General features: G+C 39.7%; 1 protein-coding gene across 1 annotated transcript in view; it reads right to left on the bottom strand.

Annotated features, from left to right (window-relative positions):
* The window catches only part of arhgef12b (Rho guanine nucleotide exchange factor (GEF) 12b), a 43,167-nt gene that overhangs the window by 22,269 nt on the left and 3,463 nt on the right, over positions 1-17,435 (bottom strand). The window contains exons 2-6 of the mRNA XM_026181335.2: positions 6,962-7,053; positions 3,450-3,548; positions 3,234-3,283; positions 1,518-1,575; positions 856-1,070 (exon numbers count right to left, since the gene is read on the bottom strand). Of these exons, the coding sequence (XP_026037120.2) occupies positions 856-1,070; positions 1,518-1,575; positions 3,234-3,283; positions 3,450-3,548; positions 6,962-7,053 (514 nt within the window). The remainder of the gene's footprint in view (positions 1-855; positions 1,071-1,517; positions 1,576-3,233; positions 3,284-3,449; positions 3,549-6,961; positions 7,054-17,435) is intronic.

Below are 17,435 nucleotides of genomic sequence, written 5' to 3'. Positions count from 1 at the left end.
TTCGATGTTACGCGGTGGACACACTGCTGACATCCTGCAGCAGTTTCAGTAAAAAGTTGGTTGAAATGGACCGGAACGATGAGGCTAATTAAAAATAATGAGCTGCATGGGTTGTACCAGCCAGATAAGCTTATCACGAACCCTGTCACAGTTAAAAATAACATTGTGTCAGAGGACTGAGGTTTCACTTCACCGCTGTAGCAGAAGGAGGCATTAATCTGAGTATAAAGCTCCTTCATTCAAATTTTTTTTTAAATTCACCATGTATTATAATTACTTTAAATAATAACAAATTACATTATTCTTATTATCTTTTTGAGTACGTGTGTTATTTCATTACATATTTTTGTTCTGGTAATAATTTAAACTGAACAACCTCTGGAGGATCATTTGTGCCAAGTTACTCATTCAGAATGTAAGTAAGTGCACTTAAAAACAACTTTAAAGCCTGATGGATCGATCTAGCGGCTGGAACATTACGTTCACTTGTCAAGGCCCATAAAATGTTTACAGTGACCATATTGGGTGATACTTTATTGCAGAACAAAGCTAATTTTCCTCTAGCGGTACTGTGGTTTTTCCATCATCTGATACAGTTTACTAAAGTCCCGCCCGCCTTCAACGAGACCTGCAATAACAGGTTAACGGTGATTTCATTAGTAAAATAGCAGCTGAGTTTTTTTGCTGTGTGTGTTTATGTCTCAAAAATATATACAGTGTTGTTCACTTATTGTGCTAATGGAAGTTTATACACCCTCTTAGACATACTTGCAGAAATCCTCGCTTTTGCATTCATCCACACTTTAAATGTGACGCTGCTTACACAGCTTACAACAGGATTCTCCTCTTTCTTACCCCATCAGACAGAGAGGAGGATGTGGTGTTGTCCTGAGGGCTACAGGGTGTGCTGCTGGTCAAGAAGCTGCCTTGCTCCCCACCTGACAGTGCAGGTGAGTGGGGTGCTGAGAGAGTGTCTCCTCCTTCCTTGTTCCCTTCCTTCTCCTCTTCCAGGGGGATCTGAGGAAGCCCTGGAGGCCTCCCCAGCACTGTCAGGGCTACATAGGAGCCCGCTGCCAGAGAGGAGTCATGGGAAAGGAATGAAGGGAGGGTGAAGGGAGGGGAGAATATAAAAGCCATCAGAACCAGCTTAGACAACCCAATGTGTCAGACCGTTAGAGGAACAATAAGCAATCTGCAGAGCAAGTATGCTTATATGTTATGTCATGAGATAATGTGCTGTTTGAACTGCTAACTGTAGCACTTATGCTGCAATAACTTATAAAGGCAGTGTTTTGACTTTGAGTCTATATATAATAATACAATGTTAGCTGACACGTCTCATCTTTTCTGATAAGTCACTTAAGATCTTTTTGCTCAAATGTAGTTTAGGATTAAAACAACTCAACTAATGTTTATGTTGACTTAATAATATCTTCTTAATGAGCCTTGTAAATCACAAACAACACAACAGATGTGATACAGCAAACTAAGGATGTAAATAATTAGAGCATACTCACATCTTATCAACTTTACAACCTCTAGGTGGTTTGAATGTGTAACTAAGGTCCCGTTGACCTGTCCAAAGACAAAAAGCATTAGCAAAGAATTTCTACAACTGACCAACATATGTTCCTTAAAGCCTAAAACCCACAATTATACTGTTTTGTTTATTTCATTCGTGGTAGTCACTGTTTCTATGTGGCATCATTCTGTTTTTCTGTTATTCTAAACAAACCCCATGACAACATCAAAATTATCCGTGGACATCAGTCCATCTCACTGACTTCACTGTGCTTTTAGTGGCTCATTTGTTATTTCTGAACATGTTTAAAAAGAGCCACAAGAAATGTATGCATGCATTCATAACAGGGAAGAAGCTTTGTGACACAAAGCTGAAGTGGCTGAAAAACATTTGGTTAGCTGATCACTTTATTATTAATTCTGTTGCTTTTATAGTACTTTTTCAGGCATTTTATAGCCTTTATTTTGATAGACCAGTAAAAATCAGATGGGAAAGTATGGAGAAAGCATGTGAGCTGTTGTGAGACCCTGTTTTTATAATATTTCTAAGAAAAGTAAAAACACAAACAGCTGGGATGGAAGAAAATGGATAGAGATAAAGCAGGACTTACAACATGAACAGGTCACACTGTGAACTGCATGTTGGTTTTCTGATATTTTATTACAGTGCAAATAATCTATAGATTCTTTTTAACTTTCTAAAGTCATCAGTCCAGTCATTACCACGTCTCATTGTGATTGCCCAGCTGTGCAGAGGCGAAAGAGTGATGAAGCATGAAACTGTTCTGTGTAGCTCTCATTTGTCTATTGTTTGAAAATCGAGCACAGCATCAGTTCAGGAAGGTACAAAGTGAAATCCAGCCACAAACAGCAGCTCAGCTGATCTAAATGCCAGCCCACCTCACCTAATGGCTCAACTGACACCCTTATACGCATCAAATTAGCAAATCACGTAGGGAGCGCCATTTAAGCTACTTTATCTTTCCTAATAACCCCTGGAGAACATAAAACTCCCTTTGGGGTTGCATCATGAAGGGCATCTGGTGTAAAAATCCGCCAAATCAAGCATGTGGAGCTAGAAACTGTGGCAACCCTCAGTGAACAAGGCAGCAGCCTGTCCAACAATTGCTGCACATCTGCAAGCCTTTGTGCAACCCACCTCCATCACAGCTTCCCTTCTGATGCTGTTCCTGATTTTTCTTTCCTTTTGGGTCATCTTGCGGCTGCTCTTACTGCCTCCATCATTCCAATAAATGCACATCACCGCTTACGGAACTATCCATCTCCTTTTTTAGTCCTAACTAAACTACTTGTGGCGCGTTTTAAATTGCACACTATCAATGTCTCCTTGAGAAAACATTGAAAATGTTTGTGCCAAAGTCAAGAAACAGTAGGACAAAAACATCCTGCATTCAACTTACTACACAGTCCTAATCCCTTTGTCATTATCTGTGAGGTTTACTGTACAGATACTACATTGGAGCAGAAGTACCACTCTGAAAACATGCCTGATACCCATCCCATTGTGTACAATAAATACAGATTTCCTAAGAAATAAGAACTGGATTTGAATCTTTATTTTGGGGAACTAAATAAAAAAAAAAGTTTTAAAACAAAGGAAAAATTGGTGCTAATGTGCTCTTGTATTTTAGACTCATTAAGGTTCATTTGCTGATCCCAGAGGCAAGAAGAAAATAAATGAGGAAGCTAACCTTAATGATCCTATCTCCTGTCTGCACACCAGCTCGCATTGCAGCTCCATCTATAATGCAAAAGACAGGAGAGGGTCAGAAGTTGTGTGTGTGTGTGTGTGTGTGTGTGTGTGTGTGTGTGTGTGTGTGTGTGTGTGTGTGTGTGTGTGTGTGTGTGTGTGTGTGTGTGTGTGTGTGTGTGTGTGTGTAAGAAGTAAGAAAGAGAGAGAGTCTTACCATCTTTGACCAGCTGCACAAACACAGGGTTGTCTCCACTTACTGTCAGCCCAAAGCCATTTTCATCTCTCTGGATTATCACACAGCGCTGGACCAGACCTGTCTCACACACACACACACACACACAGTACCCAAAGCGGTAAAAAACCAAAAACAAACTGTGGACGGCTTTGTTTTGTGGCATTTTGTTTGCGTTACAAAGATGAAAGCGTCACACTGCTGTTGTTGTTGGATGTGGTTGATATCAACATTACAAAATTACTGAGAGCAGTAATATATGAAGTTTAATCTCATTCTTTTGCACTATAAACCTCGATCCGGTACTGCGGGGGAGAAAAAAAAAAGCATTCACACAGGAAGTGACAAATTACAAGACTGAAATGAAAATAGTTTCTTAAACAGTCTCCTGCCGTCTTTGCTGAGACTCACTGCTAAAAGATCTTCATTTTTCCTCTCATCTCTTGGAAAGAGTTCACTGGAATAATGTTTAAAATAGTTGAGAAAATCAAAATAGATACCACAGAGCAGCAGAACTAAAGGTTGACACTAGCTTAGTCATTGGTTGCCTATTTGTTGTTTTAACATCACAGCCTGGTTTTATTATTAGAGAAAACATCTGTACTTATAACTTTATATTGCTAAAGTAAAACTTGTTGGAGGGAATTTGTTGTTGTGTCTGGAAAAAGCTGATTTTTAACACAGATTTTAAATACATGACCACATCTTTGTTTTAAAGCTGTGATAGTGATGGTATTGATTGTTCTCTGCTCTGCATGAAGACATAATCTAAAATAATAACCTGGAACACATTTAGATCTGAAGTTGTATGACAACTATACTTTAAAAAAAAAGTATGGTGTTCCACAAGGGTCAGTTTTAGGTCCTCTATCAAATCTTCCTTCACTTACCTCAGAAGTTATCTTTATTCTGCAGATGTCACTCAACTTTATATAAACATATACCAAACCTCAGCACTTAGGATGAATTTTTTTGTTTGTTTTTTGCAGAGAACAATATCTGTGTAGATATGTGTAGGCAAATAGGCCTCAAACCCGATTCTAAAGCTTAAAACTACAGTAGCACACGATTCTGGGCCAAAGGCACAACAGCACAGTGCTTAAACCTGACAGGAGGAATCACACAGATAGAAATAAAAAACAATAATAATCTTTTTAACCTTTTCACGCATAGTGGTCACTACAGTGGACAGCTATTCAAAGGCTTTTTTATTGTATTTGTGTCAGTGTTGATGGTATACTTGCACATAAACACAACACACAGTGTATATTATTTATTCATTTGTCAAATTCATATGTAAGTAAGTGCATTCACATGTAAAAACCCTTTGAAAAGTACATGTTTAAAAAATGAAGTTCAAAAGTATTTTTTCATGCCTAAAGATGAATAAAAATAATTAAGAAAAAAAAACCCTGATCGTGGTTGTCATAATTCATGCATGAAAGGGTTAAACTCACTCCCTATCTAAAGCAGAGATGTTGGTCACACGTACCTCCATTTCGATCTTAAGTGGGCAGAAGGAGTGAAACTGTACATTCTGTCACTAAAAAGGAGTTTAACTGCACATTTAATCACTGACACTTCCTAATATAAGAAGAGGAAGTGCGATTTCAACACTACCAGTACAGTGTTTCTCTATGATAAAGAAATGTTGTTGTAGTAAATAAACAAATCTGTGAGCACGACTCTCTGGAATTAAACTCCAAGAACAAAATGTATAAAATTACAGAAAATGTTTTGGTTTCATTGCCCAGACTGTACTGTAACTATAAAAGGAAATAGTTTCTTTTTTATACTGTAGAGCCAGTACTTATTTACTTTGGTGTAGTATGAATGGCCACAGGAGCGGTCTCTATCAGCAGGAAAAGCTGTAAAACTTATAAAAATACATTTAACAGTCCGAAATTGATCCTCCTTCACATTTTTCAAAGCCATTCAGGTGAACGGATTGGAGTTTATGATGGACTTCTACTGTTTGACAGCCCTGATCTAAAGGTTGAATGCAAAAACCTAATGCCTGTAACTAAAATGCTGCACTTGCAGTGTGGTTATCCTCTATGATCCCCCTCGTTCCTCATTCCTGTTAACATGAAAGATGCACAGACTTCTTTGTTAACTATATACACTATATTTATAAAAATGATCAGGTAAAACGGTACAGTGCTAGACCAACCATGATTTTATTATCCAGTGGGAATGAATTAAATATATAAAGAACTGATGTAATTTCACAATGAGATCTGTGTTATGTTTGAAAAAAAAAGAAAAAGATATAAGTTATATAAAACCTAACTTGTATCGTCTCAAATATGCATCAAAAATATATTTAAATGACAACTGCTACAAAGAGTAGAATAAATATTACTCTGATTTAATCTCATCCATTGGTCTTACCCACGTTTTGTTTTTTAAGTGGTAAGAAAGCGACGCCCTAATTAGACATTGAACTAAATGTCGCATAAATGGCACAGAAATGCCCATCAGCTCACGCCAGGAGCACAGCTAGTAGTTCTCATTTTAATCTGACCAATCTTTGCAGTCCTCTGAGGTCAGGGACTCATTTTGCAAACCGAGCTGCGTCTATAATAAAATCCTACAAATCAACCTCACCAGCAACATTAAATCTGCAAAGAACATCTGCTAGATCAGGAAAACTTGATGTTCTTCCTGCAGCCACTGAGGAAGTTTAGTGCAATCTGCCTGTCTGGTTACTCCCACTTCAAAGAACCATCAGAGAGAGTTGAGTGGATAATTGGTTGTCTTTTGGACTCCATGAGGAGCCTCAAGACTCCAGGGTGAACAAAAGGGCAGAAAGGATTAATGTCAACCCGGCAACCCAGGCAACCACCTTCACAACTTCTTTCTGAGCGCAGCCTACACCCACACCATCTCTATTCGCTCCCCCGCCAGCCTCTGTGATAAATACTCTAGTGGACAATATCTGTTTTAAAGTTTTAAGCAAATTGGATGCAAAAGTTCAGGCTTAGAAAAATCAAATCAAATCAAATCACTTTTTATTGTCACATCACATGTGCAGGCACACTGGCACAGCACATGCGAGTGAAATTCTTGTGTGCGATAGTACTTCAATAGTACAAGTGTAGAAAAGAAAGCTGCATCACTGATGAAGCTGGAACTCTTTGTCTACGTACTATTGTGCTATTTCCCTGAGCAAAGACTGATTTTTTGTCTGTCCAATTATTGAAAGCAGAAAGATATTTAAACTTAATTTGAAGTTAACACCACAGAACGTTCAAGTGATGCAAAACAATTCATTTCTGCACCCGCACATCGGTACAAGCTGAGATTAGAAAGTTGAGTTACGAGCTAAGAATCGATCCGTCGTCATTCATCGAGCCTTTATGACGGATATTTACAGATAAACCTTCACATTGAATTCACAAAGTGAAAATTCTGCAGAAAGTGAATGAAGCAAATGAGAAAACAAAAGTGATCAACAAATCCAAGAAAATAAAGAAATCTGTGTCTGTTACCTGTAGGGTCGAACTCATGTTTGAGGGAAGGAGAGGGTTTCTCATTCTTTGGCTTCCAGTCTGTGGGCTCCCTGTTGAGAATGCTTGGAGTCCTAAAGAGACAAAACATCAAACCTTAAAAGTCAAAGTTTAGCTGCAGTTAAGTAAAGCTGAAGTTGTTTTCCGAATGTCCTTCCAAATGAAATCCTGATGTTGCTCTTTTCATTCTTATATGAAATACATAAATATATATAAAATGTTTGGCTGCTCATCATGGCATCCATTCATTTAGCTTTTATGGGTATCTGCATATTCAAAATATGCATTAAATTATTTCACAGGAAGCAGTGTGGGAGCAGCAGAGCCGGGCAGATGTTTTGATTGATGTTTAAATGTTTCTGTCCACCTTGTAAAGATCCTTCTAACGGGTATCTGTTTTAATAAACGTGCAGCTTTTCATTATCTTGGCAAAATAAAGCCATCTCGAGTCATTTCCCTTCATCCTAGTAGCGTGCCAAAATCTGTAATTCCTCTAGTGGCCACATGAGGCTGGCTCAAAAGTGAGTCAATGCCCCATAGACTCCAATGTTAAAAAGCCCAACCAGAGCAGAAATAAACATGTTTAAAGCCTGAATCACATTTTTTACTATTGTCTGTAGTTATAATTACTTTAACTTTACATTTCAACAACATGAAGGCGCTCATTTGCATTTTAGCTACCTGCTTTTTTTTATTTTTATTTTTATTTTTTACCTCCAGTTATTTGCATTTTTAAAGCAATTATCTGATTATCCTGAGGGGATAATTATACTAACACGTTACTGAGTTGACTTTTTGAGGTACCTTGGTGTACCGATTATCAGGGATCTGTCTCTAAAGTAGGTTAAAAATTCTGACTTGATAAAACTGTCGATGAGTCTGTAGTTCCACTTAGTCCATCCCTAAGTGGAACTACAGACTTGCTGATGTCTAATTTAGAATAATTTGCCAATAAAACAACTCACTAAGCTCCATGTACTCCCACTTTCTTGGATTTTATAAGCATATCCCCCACTGGAGCTGGACGTGAAGGTGGCAGTTCATTTATTAATAGCTGAGGCTCCCTCAGCTCGTCCCTCCCTACTCGTTCCAGAAGAGGGGGTTTTGTTTGTGCTGCTGTTCCTCCCTCGGACAATGGGGGCCCTGGGCTCTTAACAATGGCTCCCACGTCAGAGCCAACTTACTATACTGTGGCTTTGTGGGACACATTCCCGGAAACAGGGACCAGGGTTTTTGGCTTGGCCTGAGTTTCCTGAATGTGGGAGAGGGCTGAGAAAGAAGCAGAGGAGGGAGGCGGGAAGGAGGAGGAGGAAGGAGGTGTCTTTGAGGAAAGACAGAAGACTGGGCTTAGGAAATTTCAGCTAAACCTCCCAAAGTGAACAATCCAGTGTAAACTCTCCTTATGGCAAAGAAAAGGAAAGAAAGTAATTAAATGCTGGGATACCATATGACAAAGACGTAGGAATATTTTCTGGTATGCCGGGCTCCTGGAAAACGAACCAGACTAAACATGCAGTGGATCCTCACAATTACAGACAAAAAGAGATAACTGTGGGTTATGCTGAACAGGAGACTATTATGGTTTTAACCTTGAGATCTGAACCTCCTCCTTGCCGTGGTTGGAAGAGATTAGCAGCTGATAGGACATGGTGAGAAAAGGGCAGACTAAGTCCTGCTCATGGGGTGGCAGTAAGTAAGTGTATGAGAAGAGGGAGGAATTCAGCTCTCAGCTTGTGATGTGTACGACACATTCATGCAGTTTGGGCCGAAAACATTTGTGACGCCTGAAAACACGCTTCACTGTTCTTCCACAACAACACGCAGAGTTATGACACTCTGACAATAAAATAAAAGGTTTATGAGTGTGCATAAAAACTCAAAACTGCAAGTTGCTGACATACAGTCGAGTGAAAAAGAAAGCACACACCACCTTTAGCAGCAATAACTTAAAGTAATCAGTTTCTGTTTGAGTTTATCGACCTTTCACATTGATCTAGGGGAATTTCAGCCGACTCTTCTTTGTAACGTTGCATCAGTTCACTGAGGTTTGAGGGAATTCACTTATGCACAGCTCTCTTAACGTCTCCTCACATCTCACAACATCTCAATCGGGACTTTGAACCTGTCATTGCAACACCTTGATTATTTTCTTCTTCCGCTGTTCTGCTGTAGTTTTTAGGATGTGCTTGGGATCACTATAGTGCTGCATCAGCCAGTTTATTTGACTCTAGAATATTCTGGTAAACAGAGGAGTTTAAGGTTGGCTCAGTGACTGCAAGGTGCTCAGGTCCTTCAAATAATCACCCCTCAACTACCATGCTTCACAGTCGGTATGAGACGTTTGTGCTGTGTTTGGTGTCAGCCAAACATGGAGCTGTGCATTATGTCAAAATATCTCCGCTTTGGTCTCTCTGTACTCAGGACATTGTTACAGAAGTCTTGTGGTTTGTTCAGATACAACTTTTCAAACCTAAAATGTGCTGTCATGTTTGTTTTAGAGGGACGAGGCTCTCTCCTGGCAACCCTTCAATGCAATCCATACTCGTTCAGTGTTTTTCCCAATTTCACTGTCATTAACTTTAATATTTAATATGCCAACTGAGGTCTGAAGTGAAATCTGGGGAGATATTGTTGACATTGTGTTAACACAAGCTTGTATGGTCCAGACAGATAAACTTATCTGCTCATACTTGCTGATGATCACTGATAATAAAGTGGCTTTGATTAGCAGCACCCTGCTGCTACTCGCCTACTTAAACCCCAGTTAGTCAACAATGTCAGAAGTAGAAATCAGCCGGGCTCTACTCAGAATCCAGCAGGAAAGCCACTAAGTGCCATGACAGCTCCCCGAGTTGCCAGCAATAATATGGCTTCCCTCTGGAGAGTTAATTAAACTCTGAATGCCAGGGCCATTTTCAGAAATTGTCACCAGAAAAAACATTCCTAAATTCAGTGAAAAAAAGCTGTTAAGAGACAGATGGGGAACCTCGACGTGTTTTATGTGGGCCTATTAAAAACTTTAAAGAGTTAATGGTGTCTTTTTCGTAGCCACAGATGTTATTAAACCAGTTTTAAAATGCCTTTAACTGCACATCTACCGAATGTTCAGCACAAAAATCACACACCCACTTTAAACTGTGACGCCTAAGCCATCAACATGATATCCAAGTCATTAAATATCAGCTAAACTAAATGCTCGGGGATTACTTTTTTCCCCTTTCCCGTTCAGAGATGTAATATTTTTACAGTGCAGCACGTATATCCTGATAGGACCGTTTGTCCTGAAAAACTGATCCATGTAATCTAAATCACACTAGACGACCTCTTCGATGAATCTGACCATGCTGGACAGTCTTTGAAACCAAGTGATGGGACATGTTTCAGTCCTAACAATCGATGTACCTCCTTTTGTTGTCTTACAAGGAGGAAAAGAGTTCATGTCCATGTGAAACGTTTCCTGGAAGCTTAGAAAAAAAGGGATCATTAAAATCAACTGTTTTAGTCTCATTGGGCTGGAATACATGGTCACAGCTCAGACTTTCTTTGCTTGCTTACTGCAAAGCTATCAAAAGAGAAAAAAAAAACATGCAACAATCTACTCGGGCCTCAGATGCCAAAAATACCAGACAATTCCTCTGTGGGATGATAACAGCAGCAAAGGACTTAGCTCCAGAGAGCTGGAAAACTGGAACGCCAATGAGTACGAAGCTAAAACTCCAAATATAGTAGCGCTCGCTGTTTATTATGAAAGCAGCAGGCTACACTAAAATGCAAAATCATTTATGCTTTAATTTTGCTCTCTGTAACCCAAATTAAATGTCCTAAAAGAATATAAAGAATGTAGGAATAGGTTAAAAAGTTGATTTTAAAGGTGAATAACCAAAGCCGCGGTCTTAATGTGGGACTGACTGGAAATTTCTGGTACTGTAGTTTGTTTGCTGGAATACAGAGATGTGCAAGTATCAAAGCTGCACCAGCTCTGAGGCTTTGGAGAAGAAAGTTTGCACAGGACTTTATGCCTCCCACGATTCAGTAGCTTCTAGAAACACCTTCAGCAGCAATAACTTGATGTAATTGTTTTTTATATTACTTCATCATGACTCTTCTTGATATCTCTTGAAGTTTTGGGGCATTTATTTATCCACAGCTCACTAAAGCATTTCAGTCAGGCTGAAGTCTGGACTTTGCACCACTGCAACAAATTGATTCTTTTCTTTTTCAGTCATTCTGTTGTAAACATGTTTACACGCTGTTGCACGACTCAATTTCAGCAAACAGTGCTCACACTTCACTCTACAAAACTTTGGCATTCAGAGGAGTTCATACTCAGCCTAGTAACTGCAAGGTACCCAAATCATGCCTCCTCCACCACTGTGGGCCATGTCTGGCCAACATCAAGCACAGCTTATCTGCACAAACATCTTCACTTTGGTCTTATCTTCCAAAGGATATCGTTCCACAAGTCCTGTGCTTGAGATGAATCTTTGCAAACCTAAACCTGTTATGTTGGTATGTTCTTTTTTAGAGAGAAGAGGCTTTCTCCTGGAAACACCTCCAAACAAATCATACTAGTTCAGTCTTTTTCTAACCGTACTGTCATGAACTCAAACATTTAACATGCTAACTGAGGTCTGTGGAATCTGAAATGTGCATAGAGCCCCCAACCCCCAAAATATTGAGCGTAGCATTCATGCAGAATACAAAGTCAAGCATTGTCACGTCAGCTCATCAGTGCCAGCCCACATCTGCTGATGGCACAGCTGATATCCCTCTGAGCTTCTCTGTCTCATATAAAGTGAAATATTTAAGTTGGTTTGGGCTGTCACTGTTTTTTGTTGAGGGATAAAGTTAGCAATACTTATTAATATTTTATTTATTTCAACAAAGCCTATAAAAAGACCAAAACTAGCTCCAAACCCACTACTTCCCAGTGAAAAAGTTGATATTTAGCAACAGGAGAGATGATGCCAAAATAAAATAAAGTGTCACTGAAGGACCTATGCACCCTCTGCAAAGCTCATAGATGGCCCTATTTCTATGACATCAGTGTCACTAACGCAGGGTGGAATCCCTGATATGTTATGGCCTTTCTAATTTTATTTTTCTCTATCACTCATTTGATTTTCATCCCCCCAATCCCTCTATTTCAAGGATCCTGGACTAAACAGAAAGGACCACCTTCACATGAACGCTGCCTTGGGGAAAAAAGAACAAATGCACAGACAAAGATCATTAGTAAGATCAATTCTCCATAAGTAAAACAACAACTCTTTCCAAAATGAATATTATCATGCCTGCTCCATTAATAAATCACTCTGCATTTCCATGTGACATTATTGGCTCCCTCCACAAACATCCAAATTCAATAGAAGCTTGTGAACTTCCAGCAGCGATCCAATCAAAACGCTCGACAAGGGCTGTTAAAGATTATCCAGTCATCCTCAAATGGATGTTTTAATATTAAACAGACTCACCCAGCACTATATAAGGACTAAATCTGTAGTGTATGTATAATTTAAATAATAAAGACTTAATTTATTATTTTCAGGTACCACAAAAGGTACATTTTGGCCTCACAAATCATGATTGCATTAAAAAAAAACAGGGAGAGTACACTCACTGATTACTGATTAGGTACACCTGTTGAATTGCTCAGCAAAGCAAATATTTAATCAGCCAATCACGTGGCAGCGACTCAGTGTATCTGGGCATGTGGACTTGGTCAGGATGACCTGCTGAATTTCAAACAGAGCTTCAGAAAGGTGACTTTTTGTTCCTTCTTCCAGACCCTAGCTGGATAAAATAAAACACATTAACACATTAATTATACGTGTAAAGGTAAAGGCACATATAATTTTTAGCTGTTTGTCCTCAGGTGACAAGACAAATTATTGCATAATCTCAGGGTTTATTAAGAAACTGATCATGTGGACTAACTTCATAATGAACTCAGCAGTGAGAAATAAGCTGTGTGTTTCAGCCACATTTACTATAAAAGGTCAAATATATGTATTTACATGGCTACACGTGCTAAAATGTGTGTTTATTCCTGTTCGGACACGGTATGCGTGCCAATTTTGATGCTTGCATGCATTAAGAACAACATGAAGTTAACTGCTGCACTGTCCGAGTATTTCAGAAACTGCTCATCTACTGGGATGGTTCCCACAATGTCATCTCTAATGGTCTAAAAAAGAGAAAATGACCAGTGAGCAGCACGTCCCCTGGTGAAAATGCCTTGATGATGTCAGAGGTCAGAGGGTAATGGCCAGATCACTCTGCCTGTTAGGAAGGCAGCTCATTAAAACCAAAGTATGCATCACTGAATGCACAATCTTAAAGTAGATGAGCTGCAGCAGCAGAAGACCACACTGGGTACTACTCCTGTCAGCCAAGCAAAAAAACAAAAAAAAAACAAAAAAAAAAAAAAACAGGGCTATAATTCACCAGGGCTACCAAAAATTGGACAATAGAAGACTAGGATACTGTTGCCATCTCCAGTGAGTTTCTTCTGATGACTTTTTCCAGCAGGATAGCACAAATAATCTCAAACTGCTCTCTTGAACATGACAATGAGTTCACTGGACTCAAACGGCATCGTTGGGATCTGGTGGAGCAGGAGATTAGCATCACGGATGTGCAGCAACCGTGTGATGCTATCATGTGGATATCATATGGATCACAATCTCGGAGGAATGTTTCCATCACCTTGCTGAATCTATGCCATGAAGAATTAAGCTGTTCTAAAGGCATGAAGGGGTTCAACCTGATAACCTCATGGTGTAACTAATAAAGTTCCTTTCAAACCCTTTTAATGTTGGCTTATTTATCCAACAAGATCCTATAAATATATTTTTAAAATAGCCTCTTTTTACCTTCCCTGTGGATATTATGTTTGTTTAACTTGCATTAATATAGTATCCTATCTCAGGTCAACTTACAGTCAGGGAAACCCAGCGGTTTTCCAGTTTCTATTAGCAAGCTCTTGCACTGTAAATGTCGTGATCTCTGTCCGGCTGGTAGTCAGCCTGCACTGATGTGTCGCCAGCAGAGTTTTAGTCAGGAAGGGCCTGATGGACATTGTTTAACAATGATGTCACCACTTCCTGTCTGGGCTCTGGTGGTAAAGGGCAGTGAGGCGAGGGGGGGGGGGACCCATAGATCAGCAAAACGGTTTGACAAAGAGCAACACAGCTGTTCAGAGCAACAAAGCGTTTGGGTTTATAACTCATTCTCCACACCAGCATCACTTAAACTCACAAAAAAGCAAAAAGCAAAAAAATCTCTGACAGGTTTACAGTACGGGGCGGGGAGCATTTAGAAACTGCACTGAAATGAGCTTCCAACAAAGACAATATGCAGTCTGACCTCCTCCTTCCTGCATCCTACTGCTTCCCTGATCTCGCCTCTGCAGCCTTTTTCCAACTTTTAAGTGCATCAAAGATAAAGCCAAAGTTTTGAGGAGTATCTGTAATCATATCTGTGGAAAATAGACTGTATGTCATCTGAAATGTCATCACTTCTTTGGAGGCAAATTTTACAGCTCAAGCTCATCATCAGAATCAGAATCAGAATACTTTATTAATCCTTAAGGAAATTCTGTGACAGTTATCTGAGTGTCAGGAACTCCACCAGCACATACCTACCAAGCACTTTTGTGCAGTTCAGCGAGCAGACTCAGACACAGTGCTTTATTTATTTATTTATTTATTTAGCAGAGCACATTTGTGTGAGACGAGATGTTAGATCTCGACACCAACTTCTCGCAGCAGATGACGTTCCTGGGCTGAGAGCTGTTGACAGCTGAAGCCATGAGACGAGTAGCTTTCACAATGCTGTCTAAGGTTTTTTGTATGCTCTTCATTAGGCGGTGTGTCATCCACACCGGTGGTTAGTTGTGACTTGTCCCTATCGTGAAACTAATACGTTTCTCCCTTATTAACCTGATCGCTGTCAACAGGGGCTTTTAATGCGTCTCGCCCTCATAATCCCACAATCGCCGTGCGCCAACAGACGGGGATTATCTTTAATAGAAGTTTTTTTTCCTAAAGGATTTTTATAAACTGCTAACCAAGAACTCATAAACCTATGTGCAGGTGTATATTTGACTAATGACTGAATCCCAAGATAAACCAGTGGAAACCATTGCTCTACAGGAAGTCAGTGGGACAGATTTACATGCCTTTGCATGTTCTTAGCTTTTGATGTCCTTTTCATCAGGTTTGTACCAGCAACTAACGTTCACTAGCGTCAGAGCCCAGGTAGTGGTATGAGATTGACCTTATTATCCAGGTAAATGGAGACAATCGTGCATGCTTACGCCATGAAGAACACTGTTCCTACCTGCAGCATTTTTCTCCTCAACATTCAATTTTTGTTAAAGTAAAAAAAAGAAAGAACTGCATCTTTACATTTTACAAACAGTCCTCTAAATTCTATCAATATCATTCTCCACAAAACTGACTGACCTCAGTATATCCAGCAGCAGTCTGATAAACAAACCACCAGATTATCCAAACAGTTTAAACCATGTGGAGATAAAACTAAAAGTGATGACGCCTCATTGCACATGCACACGTATGACAAGCAGGATGGATCAAATTTGAACAAGGAAGCACATCTACAAACTGTGAACACTGTTTACAAAAGACATTATTTCACTGTTTTTCTTTTCTTTTTTTAATTAATCTGTCTAACCTGTTTGTCTGAGTTTATTTCCTTTGCCGACTTGTTTTTAGCCATATTTCCGATCCATCCCAGCTGTAATAAACAATTCCTTTGTAGGTCTAAAAGCTTACCGCTTCTGTCCAACCTGCAGGAAGCTGTGCCTGCGCCTGAAGCCCAGCAAGACTCATTAACCTCAGGAAAGAGGATGGTTTTGGTTTCTTCTGCAAGGCGAGGCAGATGGGAGAACGTGTCCCATCAAGACCGTAAAATATCGCAAATGTTACCAGAAACCTTGCAAAGGGGGGGCTGAATTCTTCTTGCTGAGAAACACTTGGACAGCCCGAAGGCCGTGACACAACCACTGCTGGAGTTGGCACATTTGTTACCAGGCAATGACGAGCCATTTCAGTAATGTAGTAATGTGCATGTATTGTTAAGATAGTAAAACAAATTATATCAACAAAGAGGTGTGTATGCGAGGGACAGACGGACACTTTGTCATCACACGACATCGAGCAAACATCTGACGGCAGCAGTCCCATTCAAAGCCGTCTAATCTGCAAGAATTTCATGAAAACACAGATAACAAAGACCTCAAATACACAGCGCACTACCATTTCTACAGTTAGAGGCTGGTAAATAATTAATATAGACAAAGACATGATCAGTGTCACGTTTCCAGTTGTAGCTCTTCCATAAAGATGAGGCAGAGAGTGAACGTGAGATCATTAGATGAAGCTGTCCAGAGGAAATGATACTGTCAGGGCTTATTCGTTAATCAATACAATATTTTTCATCCATTACCTCTGCCAAGAAGGTTATGTAATTGGTTGGGTTTCTTTGTTTGTTAGGCTACCCCTCAATTTTCTTTACCGCTTATCCAAGAGTGATGCAATCTGGGCAGGTCTCGTAGAGACAGGCAAACATTCACAGCTTTGCCCAATTTAGATACACAAATTAGCCTAACAGGGCTGTGGGAGGAGAGAGTCCATGCAGGCACAGGGAGAACATGTGAACTCCACACTGAAGCTGCCCCGCAGGTTCAAACCAGGAAGCTGTTACTAGTCACTGCACTGGGTGGTGGTGGTGGTGGTGGTGGTGGAGGACAGCTAGTCAGTGGTAGAGCGATTTGTCTGGTTATAATGAACAACATGCTAACTAGTTACTCGAGATGGTGGCGTCCAGGTCTAAATTCTTAGAGGGTCATGTGGCGTTCAGCCACACGAGCCTGAGCAACAACAGGTCTGTGATGAGTGAAGTACTGAGCAGATGAGCATGTGTCCATCAAAGACAAGCATGGGTAACCCTTTCCCTTAAATGAGGAAATCCCTGTAAGTGTTGACCACAAGTTTGAATTGATCACGTCCCCCACCCTTCATAGACACCGCCCATCACTACTCACGATGGTTTAGTGAGTCCTGAGATCACTATCAAACATGACATCCGAGGAGAAATAAAAGTTGTAACATATTAAATTTGAATAAGAAAACGAGGAAACATCATTTTTATGTTTTCAACAAATGAGATATTCTTCTGGATCCAGAGAATTTATTGCTTTTTATAATTTATTCCCTGTGGAGGGAATTTTCATTCTTGATCGAGGTCTGCACTTTTTCCACGTGTCCTTAATCAAAATTTATAATTACTATTATTTTATAGCGCTGTTGTTAAAGTTGATGAGTTTTTTTCCCTTCACATAACAGTTATTTAAAATATGGTGCATGGATATTTCCATATTAGACCCAATCAGTATTTTGGTCAACCAATTTAAATAAAGCAACACTGGCTC

This window comes from Astatotilapia calliptera, chromosome 10, assembly GCF_964374335.1.
Source record: "Astatotilapia calliptera chromosome 10, fAstCal68.1, whole genome shotgun sequence".
Classification (NCBI taxonomy): domain Eukaryota; kingdom Metazoa; phylum Chordata; class Actinopteri; order Cichliformes; family Cichlidae; genus Astatotilapia; species Astatotilapia calliptera.
The sequence above is the reverse complement of the archived record's forward strand: the minus strand, read 5'-3'. Positions and strand labels throughout refer to the sequence as shown.